Raw genomic sequence first — 14,707 nt, forward strand, 5'->3', positions numbered from 1 at the left:
GATCGATAAACTTTTACTTAGTCGCGGCAATACATACATACACTCTTTACAGATGCACGGACCGAAGGTTGTGCAGTCCACTGATTATTCAACAAGAGCCAAAGGTTGTACCGCTCATGACAACTCTACACGAGCTGATGATTGCGCCGGCTAGTGACCATTCTATCCTGGATTCCTCGAGTCGAGAAAGACGCACCACGCTAGATATGGGGTACAGACTAGGGGGGCGTTGCTGATTAATGGTCAGCTGCATCCCAATAGGAAGTATCCCGTGTCGGGCACACGTACAGAGCATCGAAGACTGCGACATACCAATTATGAGAACACTTGTAATACTAACCTCGAGTCAACCGCGAGTAATCGGTTACATATTACTAACATAGTCTAAGCAAACATTGTCAAAATATTGAACTCCCGGCCCCGTTAGGCTGACGCCATATGAGCCTTAATAAAATATATATTTTGGATAAAAAAAAAAATAGCAATGCTGTCTTGTATACGGAAATTGTTGGAGAAAATGATCTTGTTTCGCCTTGATCGTTGGGTTGAAACGAATGGCTTACTCTCAGATACACAATATGGGTTCCGCAGGGGAGGGGACGAATGATTGTCTTGCGTTGCTTTCTTCAGAAATTCAAATGGCTTCAGTATTCTTGGACATAAAGGGGGCCTTTGATTCTGTTTCAATAGAGGTTTTGTCAGACAAATTACACTCTCGGGGTCTGCCGCCTCTGTTGAATAATATGTTATATAACTTGCTTTGTGAGAAACAGTTGAACTTTTCTCACGGGGATTCGACAGTAAATCGGGTCTCCTACATGGGCCTCCCCCAGGGCTCATGTTTAAGCCCCCTTTTGTACAACTTCTATGTAAGCGACATCGACAATTGTCTTACACAAAATTGCACCCTAAGACAACTTGCAGATGACGGAGTGGTGTCTGTCGTAGGATCAAACGAATCCGACCTGCAAGGACCCTTACAAGATACTTTGAACAATTTTTCAACCTGGGCCGTTGGGCTAGGGATCGAATTCTCCACGGAGAAAACAGAGATGGTGGTTTTTTCTAGGAAGCATAGACCAGCAAAACCAAAGCTTCAACTTTTGGGTAAACCGATCACTCATGCTATGTCATTCAAGTATCTTGGGGTCTGGTTCGACTCCAAATGTACTTGGGGGGCCCATATTAGGTATCTGAGTAAAAAATGCCAACAAAGAATAAACTTTCTCCGTACAATCACCGGCACATGGTGGGGAGCCCATCCCGAAGATCTTATAATGTTGTATCGAACAACTATTCTCTCAGTGATGGAGTATGGCAGTTTCTGTTTTCAATCAGCTGCCAAAACACATCTCATTAAACTCGAGCGAATTCAGTATCTTTGTCTCCGTATTGCGTTGGGATGTATGCCCTCAACGCATACCATGAGTCTCGAGGATTTGGCAGGCCTACTCCCACTAAAAGATCACTTCAATTTATTATCTCTTCGGTTCCTCATCCGGTGTAAGGTTATGAACCCATTGGTGATCGGAAATTTTGAGCAGCTTATCGAGCTAAATTTTCATTCAGGATTCATGAGCTCATATCATGAATTCATCTCCATGCAGGTTGATCCTTCTTCGTATACTCCCAACCGTGTTTGTTTTCCTGACTACATCAATTCCTCTGTACATTTTGATCTGTTCATGAAGGAGAAAATCCATGGAATTCCAGATTATCATCGATCGGGGATCGTTCCTACGATCTTCAATGCAAAGTATGGGCGTGTCAATTGTAATAATATGTACTTTACTGATGGGTCCTCTATGAATGAGTCCACAGGATTTGGAGTGTTTAACGAGTGTTTAGCACCTCCCACAGTCTTCAGAATCCTTGCTCTGTGTATATTGCTGAATTGGCAGCAATACATTGGGCGCTGGACAGCGTCGCCTCACGACCTGTTGAACACTATTACATTGTAACGGATAGTCTTAGCTCTGTCGAAGCTATCCGTTCAGTGAGGCCGGAAAAGCACTCGCCCTACTTCCTTGAGAGAATACGAGAAAATTTGAGTGCTTTAACCAGACGCTGTTAAGTCATTACCTTTGTCTGGGTCCCTTCACATTGCTCAATTCCGGGTAATGAGAGGGCTGACTCATTAGCAAAGGTAGGTGCAATTGAAGGCGATATTTATCAGCGTCAAATCGCTTTCAATGAATTTTATTCTTTAGTCCGTAAAAATACCATCGCTAACTGGCAACGTAAGTGGAACGAAGATGAATTGGGTCGGTGGCTTCACTCGATTATCCCTAAGGCTAGCCTCAAACCATGGTTCAAAAGTCTGGACTTAAGTCGGGACTTTATTCGCACCTTCTCTCGACTCATGTCCAATCACTGTTCGTTAGACGCGCTACTCTTTCGTTTTAATCTTGCCGATGGCAATATCTGTGCTTGTGGCCAAGGTTACCACGACATCGAACACGTTGTTTGGTCGTGCGAGGAGTATCTTGTTGCCAGATCGAATTTAGAAAACTCTCTTCGGGCTAGAGGAAGGCAGCCCAATGTGCCGGTGAGAGATGTGTTGGCTCGGTTAGACCTTGATTACATGTCCCAAATATATGTCGTCCTAAAAGCTATCGATCTTCGTGTGTGATTGTCCTTATATCCTTATATTCTCCTTTTCCATTTCCTTCGCGAGAAATCAAATCCCTTCTTACTAACAATAGAATAAGGTGAAATGTAAATACATGTTATATATAAGATAGGCTTAAGAATTGAGTTTTTTTTTTTTTTATTAATTCGTTTATTGTTACAGGCTCAGTTACTGCGGTTTAAAGGAGCCGAATTCTTAAATATAATTTAAAACTATATATATATAAACAATTTTTCTTACATCTATGGTTAGTAAGGTGGAAAACCGATTACTCGCGGTGTACTCGAGTTTAGGAGGGTGACATATTTTTAGGAGAAGGATGGGATATAAGGAAATTGTTACAATGTTGATGAACACTCATTTCATAAATCTATTCGTATATCTATAGTGTATTTACATTTCAACTTATTCTACTATTTATAGCAAGGGGACGAATTACCCGCAAAGGAAGGAAAGGAGGGTATAAGGATGTAGGGACAATCACACACGAAGATCTATAGCTTTGAGGAAAACATATATATGGGACATGTAATCAAGGTCAAACCGAGCCAACACATCTCTCACCGGCACATTGGGCTGTCTTCCTCGGGCCCGAAGGGAGTTTTCTAAATTCGATCTGGCGACCAGATACACCTCGCACGACCAAAAAGAATTGAGTATGATGAATGTGAGTGCGAATGTGAGTGTGAACATTGTCAACATATCCTTATATCCCATCCTTTTCCTGAAACAAAATGTCACCCTTCTAAACTCGAGCAAGCCGCGAGTAATCGGTTCTTTACTTCATTAACATTAGAATTAATAAAAAATGTTTATGTATACTTGTAACTATACAGATAGGAGTTTGGCTCCTTTAAACTTAAGTAAGCCTGTAAAAATAAACGATTTAATAAAAAAAAAGGCGGCAACTTTGCACTTTCTACGGTGTCTTTAGGATTAGTAGCCTTCGCAGTCGGATGTCCATTGGTTGCACGCGTGCTGTACACAATATTATTGAGCAGTTTTCCCACTAAATCGTCGTTATTAACGACCGGATCCATTATCTTTCTATACGCATGCTGTTTTTGGAAAATGAACGAGCCGTAGTTTGCGACGTTGTTTTAATTAATTGTATAAAGAAAATATTACAATTGGAAGAAAATCGGTTTTTGTTTTCGTAATTATTGATTGTAATGTAGTTTTTGATTGGACGCCATATAAAAAGATATTTTTTCTTGAGTGCTGAGTTTTGACGTAGGACTACGTCTTACATTAAGGGTACCAAATCAGAAATCACGTTTTTATGAAATAAAGTTAACGTTAATAACTATTTTTGCTGTGAACGGATTTTAACGATTTGCGTACCAATCGAATCGGAAATTTTCTATGATTTGTTTGATATGCTATACATTACAATCCCACAGTCTGTATATGGTTAAAATTCATGAAAATTAGTTATGAACATTTGTTCTGTCCATTTGTGTGCTTTCCCGAACAGAGCTGTCAATATCGGGCAACTTATGTAGCCGCTAGAATAGAATAGAATAGAAACAACGAAGGAGGGGGGGGGGTTGTAAGCGAAAAGAGAATATTCGCGAAGTAAACTCCACCCTTGCATAGTAAGTAAATTATCGCTAGCGTATAAGTATTGCATCTTCTCTGAGGAAAATTCTCAGATTTTTTTCTGTGCCCGAAACAACAAAAATCGCTTATTCTGCTTGTTTTGTGTTTTATGTTTCCCCTCGAGCTGTGAACGCTAGCGAATACCGTTTTGTCTCAAATTCCGAACACTTAAGCTTTTTTGGTCATTGAACAGTGTCTCATTACTCAAAGTGGTACTTTTTCGCGAAATTAATGTGGTTTTTAGATACAATAGATCCTTTTCTTCCATTTGGCTACCATAAAAGTAATTTACAGATTCATATTCATGGTGAAAAACCACAAATATGTTTGATTACATTTGTCTCAAATTCCGAACACCCAAAATGCAATTTAAAAAAAAACATAACTTTTGAGCTACTAGACCGATTCAGATGATCGATATGTCAAATCAAATCGAATTAGCTATTCTTATTTGGAAAAATATAACACTCAAAAAAATTTTGGATAGTGTGCTTTGAAATTGATTCAAATTCCGAATTTGCTAACGCAAACATTTAATCGCTGGTTTGGCAGTCACTTTTTTGCAAATGCTTAGTATTTTAAGTTATATACAGTATCGATACCTGTGAATGATGTTAAAATGAAACTTACACCACAAAGAATGTCAGGGTATTTATTATTCAATTATTGAAAATAATAAAGTTCATTTACATTTAAAAATGAAGTGTTCGGAATTTGAGACAAAGCGGTATTTCACATGAAGTGTGTTTCGATGTTTTATTTTTATCGTTGCAACTGTGTGCATCTGTTAGTCGCGTGTTTGATGTTTGTTGAATTGCGATGCACGGAAGATACCTCTCGTTAAATACTCAGTGCAATGCGTACATTGATAAATATAACGAAACAAATTGCGACATATGACCAATTAGTGTATTGTTCTCGCAAAGGCAAGAAAGAATAGTTGCTTCTCGAAATGATTCTACAAAACCACGCAATCCATTAAACCTTCTCAGGGTCCCCGAAACTTTTTACTAAAGCGTTATTTATGAAATTTCGACGTGTTCGCAAATAATGTTCGAAATGATAAACCAACAAATTTCTAAAAAAAAAAAAATTGCGTAGTCCTACGTCCTAAGCGGTCGTGTCTCGGATACAACCCCTCGATTTTTCCATATAACAAATATCAGAGAGGATTTTTTTCCGTTTTTAAGTTAACATGTTTTCAATCTCCGTTCGATATTCATATGTAACTAGAGTTTATAGTTTCAATTTTTATGCAAGTGCGGTATTATTTTCAAAAAAAATAATGGGTGGGTTATATCTATGATATAATCGCAGAGTTCACGTGGGACTACCGTTAGCTTAGTAATAATTTGTTTGTATTGATTAAATCATTGTTTGAATGAAATAAGTTTCGAATTACAGAAACCGTAGGTCGGACGAATCAAAACGTGGCAGTTAGGCGTTTAGATAAAGCTTACCATTTCACAGTTGTTCAATTGTTTGTCTCATGAAAAATAACATTTTATTCATTGTGATAGATGCGTGGAAATATTTTCTATCAATTAATGCTAACATCTTCCCAATTTATTGGGAAATGTTCGAGTTATAGGCATTCGAAATTTTTCATTTTTTCCTACGTGTTCTGTGTTTAGGTTTCCATTTTACCCCTCCCCCCCCTATATTCCTGTTAGACGTAGTCCCATATCAAAAGACCAACTCATTGGCTTCAAATTGATGTATTGATCATCTGAATGATCCCAGTAGTTCAAACGTTATGAATTTTTGAAAAAAAAGTCATTTTTGGGAAAAAGGGATAAATGATTTTTTGGACATGCTCGAAAACAATATATATTTCTATCTCAATGTAGTATTCAATACACTCTAACTGTCATTCCAACTACACACTAAATCTAGGATACCACATCCTCCCCTCACATTAAAAAGTCGGGTGGGTAATGTTGGGGACATAACCGGAGTGACGTAGGACTATACAAAGGGGACAGCTTTTGTTAAATATATATATTAAATATATTGTTTTATTTCCTTCTCCTACGTGAATTCCTACCTATCTACCTGAAAAATGGATTAGTTTACTGTTTACTCTTAATGAATATGTTGATGGTTCTGAAAAGAACCTTTGGTGTTGTGTTTTTGTTATCACTCGATATTCCCATCTTGTTCGGTATAACCTTCCTGTTTAGCTATTGCGTTTGCCACTCGCCACAGCTTTCACAGTTGGAAAATTTATTCCCATCCAGCTTGTGACATATTGTTCAGTAAATTACATTTAATGCGACGTGCCGGAGAAACACTTTGCCACTCACTGAAACTAATTGTTGCCTTGATGAGCGCCGAACCGAAGCTGCTCTGTTCTTGATGCGGGTTTTCTGATTGTCGTGAGCAGCTTTGCAAGCCAACTCGAGCACTCCGACGGCCGAAACTCTATAATCGCTGTTAGGTATACTGGTGCTCCGGCACCAATCCGAGCAATCAGTGAATGCGACCAACAGGGAACTGGAGACCTGCACGGTTCGAGTGAGACTTTGCCTTTCCCTTAACTTGTCCTCCTTTGTTACGTCCACGATGCCGATGCCGTACAACCACACGGGTTTACGGTTTGAAAGAAAATAAGATATTTTTTTGGGGTCCGCGTGTTTTATACTCTAGCGGTACACACTCACAGGATAGAGACAAATCGGCAGACTCAGCCAAAGAGGCGAGTCCAACGAGACGAACGAATGAGCGTTAAAAGGGAGCGATGGCAAAAAAATACATTCATTATGATTTGTTCGCTCGTTGGATTCACATGCAGGCTAAAAAGGGTCCTTTTCAGGATCACAAAATTATCTTCAATCTAAAGAGTTTATTGTTTTGTTATCACTCGATATCCCCATCTTGTTCGGCTAAACCTTCCTGTTTAGCGATTTGTTGCCACTCGCCACAGCTTTCACAGTTGGAAAATTTCTTCCCATCCAGCTTTGTGACATGTTGTACAGTAAATTACATTCAATGCGACGTGCCGAAGCGCCACTCAGTGTCGCATTGGAGGCGATTTTAACCTGTAATGGAACATTTGCGATGACAGTGGACAGTGTCGACTTTCAATGTGGGGTCATAATTTGGATCTCTATGTTCACAAATGTCCAACTAAATAAGTCGCATTACATGTCCGTCCAATTAGCTAAATGTCGAACAAATTGTAAATTACTGTACTTTCAATCTGGAAACAATTTAAGAATTGGTGAAAATTGAATAATCAGGAAAGTCCCCAACTATCAATAAGCTCAGAACAACTGCCAAATTCACATACTCATCAGATCCTGGCAAACAAATTAAGAAAAAATCAATTTGTGTTTTATTATTATTTTGGATAATGTTTTAGAAAGCATTGAACTGTATTTCCTAAACTCTTTTTTGGAAGGTTTAATGGCCCTGAAAAGCGCCTTGTTTTATGGAATGGTTCCAATTTAGAAAACTTTGTACTCGTGGTTTTGAAAAAAACCATTTCGAACACCCTCGATGCCGCCTTGTTCTGGATTGGCAACAAAGCAGTTTGTATAAAGAACAAACTTTTTTCTTCTGCTACCTGATGCCGTTTTGCGATTGCGTTTGCCACTCGCCACTCACTGCAACTGCCTGTTGTCTTGATGTCCACCGAACCGAATGTGTTCTGTTCCGAATGCGGGTTTTCTTATCGTCGCAAGCAGCTTTGCCAGCTAACTCGATCACTTCGGCGGCCGAAACTATATAACGCCGACTAGGTGGACTGGCGCACTGGTACTAACGCGCTCGGCCTAGCTACCCTTGCGGGGAACTCCAGATCAACACGGTTCGAGCGGGATTTTGCCTTTCCCTTCACTTTTCCTCCTTTACCATGTCCAGACATGGCTGCTTGGGTTGGTTTGTTGATGTGTTGTGATGCGAACCGATGTGGTGTACGGTTTGAATGAGAATGATCGTTGCGGCAGCGGAGCGTGGATTTTTAAGCTGACTGGCTGGCTCGAGAATTACGCATGTGTGAGACTGCGACCAATGTTTCGTTCATTTTTTTCTTTTTCCTTTCCAATCGTGCTTCATTCTATTTCGCTGCTGCTCTGGTTGCCCGTTTTGGTCGGTACGATTTGAGGAGCACAAAATGGACCAATCAAAAATGGGCACATAGTGCATTTTGACAATGCTTGATATTTCACAATTATTCAATTATTTATCTCAAGAAAAATGAAATATAATTCGTTATGATAGATGCGTAGATATATTTCCTATCAATTGATGCAAAAACCTTTGCGATCTATTGAGAAATGCTCGAGTAATAAGCGTTCCAAATCTTGCATTTTTTCCTACTTGTTCAGTGCCTAGATTTCCATTTCACCCCCTATATCTTCCGGTTAGACGTAGTCCTACGTCAAAATAACGATACCAGAAAGCACCGTACACGAATGATCTTTTTTATTCATCAGCTTCATTGATCACATTAAGCAATCTCTGGGATCTTCCGATCTGCCACGTGCCAAAGCGCTAGATTCTCCGTTATCTGGTAATGCACCTTCAGACAAATAGGGTTTCTTAGGATCCTTTGCGAGCGATTCGTGTTTTGTGTCAAAATGGCTTCCAGATTTTTGTGTTGATTCAGGAACTTCCTCCCTTCTTTCTTTCTTTAAATAGCATTAACATTCCTAGAGGAACTTCGCCGTCTTAACATAGATATTACTCGTGTCATTTTCGTTAGTACTTAGTTGAGATTTCTATGCCAAATAAAACCCCTTGAATGCATTTTTAGTGACAAGTTCTAGAATACGCGTGACCTTCTTCCCACGCTATTTGAATAAAAATGAGGATAAATTCAGAGAAAAAAAACATCGGCCACATATTTTCATTTCAACATAAAAATCCTAGTTTTTTCCTTTTTACATTACCCTTGTCCTCCAAATTGCTTAATTTCTTTCGTAAGCTTCCATCCGTATACAATCAAGATGTCAACCATTCGTCATAATTTGTTCAAGATCATCCTTAACTGCATCGCTCAACATAAAGTTTCATCGCGATCTCACATACAGAACATTCGATCAGCGTTTGAATGAATTCTTCCTTTCACTACTCTAGCTCCACTTTGCGTATGTTGAGGGGCGAATTCTCTGCAAATGGCTGTACCACTTTTGTTTCTTCCGCAACACTACGCGATGTACGACTTGACTATTTATCTATTAATATTTGATTATTTGAATTAATTTTTTAAATGTTTGTTAATTTTCTCTATCCATTCACTTGTATTTGCTTGCTTTGAACATTGGACCACACAAAAAAAAATTATTTATACACTGGTCTTGGGTTTAACCCGACTCAGCTGTTTTTTACTGAACAAGTTGGCCTTGGGCTTGACTCGACTCACATGTTCATTGAGCTACACCCGGCGTTGAATTTTGTTCAATCTCATTTATTTATTTTTAGTACAAGTTGGCCTTGGGCTTTTCCCGACTCAACTGTAACCGAAACTCGATGTATAACTTTTCTGTACAAGTTAGCCTTGGGCTTAACCCCCCCCCCCTCTCAGAGTGGTGGGTGGTGGGTGGTTTGCAATAAATGTTTTTACGGTGATTAGACACTCCACTTCCCTCTCTAAGGGGGAGTTGCCATACATACGAAACACAAATTGCTGCATTGATCGAGAATTAATCAAACAAATAAAACCAAATTGGGCATATGCAGGGTTTAGGGGGCACGAAACGTTTCTATGGTGAATCGACACTTCTCCTCCCTCTCTAAGGGTGGCTGCCGTAGAATGTAAACATAAATGTCTGCATAACTCGAGAACTAATCAAGCAAATGGAACCAAATTTGGCATATGGAGGTTTTAGGGAGCAATAAATGTTTTTAGGGTGGTTTGATACTCTTTTCTGCTCACTAAAGAGGAGGAGGGGAGAGTGCTGAAAACTTATCAAACAAATGGAATTAAACTTAGCATATAGAGGTTTTATGGATCGATAAACGTTTCTATGGCGGTTCGACACTCCTCCCTTCTCTCTAAGGGGAGGCTACCATACAAATTTCTGCATAACTCGAAAACTAATCAATCAAATGGAACCCAATTTGCCATGTGAATGTTCTTGAATATGAGAAATGTTTCTATGTTGGTATGACACCCCTCCCTCCTTTAAAATGGAGAGGGAGTCACGTAAAAATAATACACATATTTCAACCAAACCTATTCCAACCATACATGACAATTAGATTTTATTTTAATGTAATAAAACGCACTCCTACATCTTCTTCTATCTATATAAATAAAAATGGATCACCGAATGTGTTGATAAGAGCAAAACTCGAGAAAGAAATTGTCCTATTTAGGGCTGTCTTTATTCTATCATATTTTCTGTATCCAACATTTTTTCCATGTAACGGAGAAACATGTTATTTGCAGGTGGTTGAAAAATCTTGAACGAGAATTGTGTCTGAAAATAATCTGATATTATAACGACGAGTTTTGGTAGAAGTACTAGAAATTTTATAGTAAAAGGAAATTTTAAAGGGTAGATTAGAACAATGAACAGTGCTGCGATTGGACCCATGAACGTGCGCTTAGTAGAAAAACGTGAATGTGATAACGAAAAATAAATTTTTGGCGGGACGAAGTTTGCCGGTTCAGCTAGTAGTATATATTTTTACAAATTTCCAGATCCCACAAAAACTAATTTCAAAATTTTCAATATTCTAGTCGTCCTATGGAATTTAAGAGATCTCAGAAGTAGACTTCTTGACTTGCAATCATTAAGCCTCATAAAACCCCATTGTTTTATCCATCCTGGGAACAATGACTCGTGGTAATCACAAACTACACAATTTACTTATTAGAAGGTCCTACCCCTTTCCAAATTGGGTTGCAATTGCGATTAAAATTGGGGGTTACCAGTAAACTCCTTGATATTAACACCACGTTGCAGCGAAAGTCAATGAAATTCCTTTTTTCGGTAACAATTGTTACACTCCACATATAGGAAGCTTTGGAAACTTACAATTCAATTTTAAAATGCCCAGAAAATAGTCGTTAATACACAAGGTCAAAACATTGCAAAAAATGACTTTACTTCGCCCATTTTAGAAAAATAGGTTTTTTTTTTGTAATCTGCCATAATTTAGTAAATTACTAACGCAAGAAGGTAATTTAAATGCCCAATGTGTCCCTAAAACATCAGTAAGTTTTCATACCGTTTCATTTTTCAGCCGTTTTTCTTCCTCAATTTTTGAAAAATGAGAGGGACACTTCATTGCGAATTGTACTGGAAGTAAAATGCTCTATGCATAATCGCCGGTTTACGGCTTTCGTTTTTGAGAGTTTTTAGAAAGTTATTCATTTAGCACAACATTACAGAATTTCAAAAGGCACTAAAAATGTTATACTGAAATGTATTTTAAAAGTCCATGCGCAACTCAACACACTTTTGTAATTCCTTCACAATTATGTATGCACAACCAAGGAACTCTAAGTCACAATCAAATAATCCTCTAATCCGTTCATTTTCAATAGTACATTGTAATTATTCACAATTAAACACAATAAAATCTTCATTCGTTCCTGCAACAATTACAGCTTCAAATTGTTGGTTCTTTGACCATTGACACTCACTTCTTCCATAAATGAGTAAACTGCACTAACATATTTTTTGCACACTTACCAAAAAACTCAATTTCATTTTGATCAATTAAAGCCAAGCGTACTGTTATCAAGATAAGCGTGATATGAATGTTACCGTTAATATGATATACCATGTGCTTTTATACAGGTATACAATCCCGTTCCCCTACTCAAACCAAATTTACGAAAGCCTAACGGAGAAACACGATTGTATGCACACAATAAGAAAGATGACGTGAGGAACTAATGGATTTTCTTCGCTACTTACTCTTTTGAATGAATATGTATGTAACAAAAAATAGTGGATATCACATATTTGAACTTGCACGCAAATTATTCTTGAATTCATATACACACTCGATTTTCAAATGTCATTACAGTGTGAATATTTTGAACTCTTTTTTAAATTGAAAGATTTACATTGTGCTATATTTTTATCAGAAAATAAATACTGATCTTTTTTCAATGTTGGCATTGTTATAATTTTTCAATTTATGAATCCATATGAAAAGGATCTATTGAAGTAAAAAATAACCTTAGTTCAACCGCTTTCCAAAAAAAATGGGTGGCTTATATCTATGATATAACCGCAAAGTTGACGTGCGACTACCGTTGCTTTTGTTAGCATTTTTTGTATCGAATAAATTTTTGAATTTATTAAATAAAATAAACATGCGTGTATAGAAGTACCTCCGACCTGCATGCAACTTCAATTTTTACTTCTTATACTACTTTATACTTTTTATACTATATTCTATTCTTCTTCAATCGTGCTGTTTCTATCAGAAAATAAATACGAAATAAATTTACACTTTTTGATGTTAAGCTCCATCCCGTTCTGAGTACACCAAAGAGATAACTCATCCACATCATCTTGAAGTGCACAGCAGTCTAGATGAGATGATATAACTTTGTAGATTTTCAGATCTTCTTCACAAAACCATGCTGCAGCTCCAATATCAATGGTCGGGAAGCGGCATACAGAGCATCGTGAAGAGCTCGAACACTTTCGACGGAGAACATAAAATCGACCCCTCTGAAATTCTCAACTGCATGATTGTTGCAAGCTTTAAAAATCTTAGTAATCGAGGCCAGCTTCCAGGCATCTAGAAACACGCCTTCACTGAGTTACCTGTTAATAATTATCGTCGGTGGCATCGGCACATTCTCTTAAAAACAGTGAAGTGAAGAGATAGGCAAGTTCATAAATGGAACAGGTTCATAACAGGAATTCTGTAGAGATGACATTTATTACATTATTAGGTTACTTGCAACTACGTATAAAAGACCAAAAGGATGACGGATTTTGTCTCTGCTGCAAATGTTCGATGCAGCTACGAAAAGCTACGTACTGGTAGTTTGTGTACTGTGTTTCTAAAGACTGCAAGTTGGTATGGTTTTCGGCAGTTCTAGTCTTAAAATATCTCTTGAGTGCTTTACGAACGATGTTACAGAGATGCTGTAACTCCAGTGGAATAATCTCTTCTACGCGGAACATATCGCTCCAGACTGTCGTACATCTTCTTATAAAATAACGTACCGTTTCATTCGTGTCCTTTCCGCGGAATATCTCAGGCCAATCGATGTCTCTAATCACGTTATTCAATTCATAAATTGCATCGTCGGAAATTAAAACTATCAACACTATTTGACTCACTGTCAAACTGCAGATACGAATCGTTAACGTCAATTCGAAGAACGAATGGATTATGATGGCAGTCGTTCAATTAGCTCGACATCATTTGGTATATTCACGGAAGCCAAATCAGGCATACGACTATTCGAGTTGGGCAGTCTGTTGACATAATGTAACCCTGAAGCAACCATCGATGCGACCAGAGCGATTTCCTGTTCAGTAGATGCGTTGGACAGAAGCAAACTATTAACGTCCTCGTCGTAAGACTATGACAGCTGCGGCAGATTATAATCTCCAATTATTACAAACTTATCGGACTCCAAAGCGCGTTTACGGATCTGCTGTACTGCTGCAGAGTGCGTAGAATAAAACGTCGGTGATTAGTTCGGTCGGAGATAAATTCCACACACATAGATCGCCGAGTTACATCCTGCTTTTATTAACTGAGGGACCGTAAAGTGCAGCAAAAACTGAAGAGGAAAACCGAGAGCAAGTTAGTCGAAGGCGATCGTGCCTAAACAAGCACCTAGAGTAAGCGTCTAAAGTTCCACATCGTGATTATAATGGATGACTAGGCCTACATGGTGCTGGACGGCAGCGACTGGTAGTAGACAAAGCGATGTCAGATATATCGGTCCTTCTGTGACAGACGATCAGTAAGAAGGGAATGTCGATGTTCCTTGCCAATCCGCTGTTCTTTCCTTCAGGGCTTGTGGTGAACGGAGAGATATACAGTACGAAGAACCTGCTGGAAGTTGTCGCCTCCAATCAAGAAGTATCACGTGAAAGAATATGTGTTCTTTCAGTTATTGGAGGAGATAGAACGGCTGAAGATATACATTGTACCGAAGACCAGCAACCATATCAACGTCCCCCAGATGTGACCGATAGAATATTTTTGGCCGAACCATGAACGGAGAATCTACTCCAATAACTTCGTGGCTAAAACTGAGAAGTAGCTGATCGCCAGAGCCACGAAACATCCATCTTTTCATAGACCATGGCTAAGGTTCCGGCCAACTACCGTAAAACTATACATTACCATTCCCTAATTAGTATTATTTTTCTTGAAGGTTACCAGGTTCTTTTTCTTGAACGTTCCCAGTAGAACTTTCGCCGTCTCAACGTAGGAACTACTTGCGTCATTTATTAGTAGTCGAGATTTCTTATGCCAAATAACACGTCTTGAATGTATCCTGATTGACAAGCTCTAGAATACTCGCGATCA

At 38.5% G+C, this 14,707-nt stretch overlaps 1 protein-coding gene across 1 annotated transcript in view; it reads right to left on the reverse strand.

Moving 5' to 3' along the window:
- The window catches only part of LOC129778054 (uncharacterized), a 35,269-nt gene extending 23,267 nt beyond the window's left edge, over positions 1 to 12,002 (reverse strand). The window contains exon 1 of the mRNA XM_055784705.1: positions 11,884 to 12,002. Coding sequence (XP_055640680.1) covers positions 11,884 to 11,901 — 18 coding nt within the window. The 5' untranslated portion in view covers positions 11,902 to 12,002. The remainder of the gene's footprint in view (positions 1 to 11,883) is intronic.
- Positions 12,003 to 14,707: the final 2,705 nt, after the last annotated feature.

Source organism: Toxorhynchites rutilus, chromosome 3 (assembly GCF_029784135.1).
Source record: "Toxorhynchites rutilus septentrionalis strain SRP chromosome 3, ASM2978413v1, whole genome shotgun sequence".
NCBI classification, from domain to species: domain Eukaryota; kingdom Metazoa; phylum Arthropoda; class Insecta; order Diptera; family Culicidae; genus Toxorhynchites; species Toxorhynchites rutilus.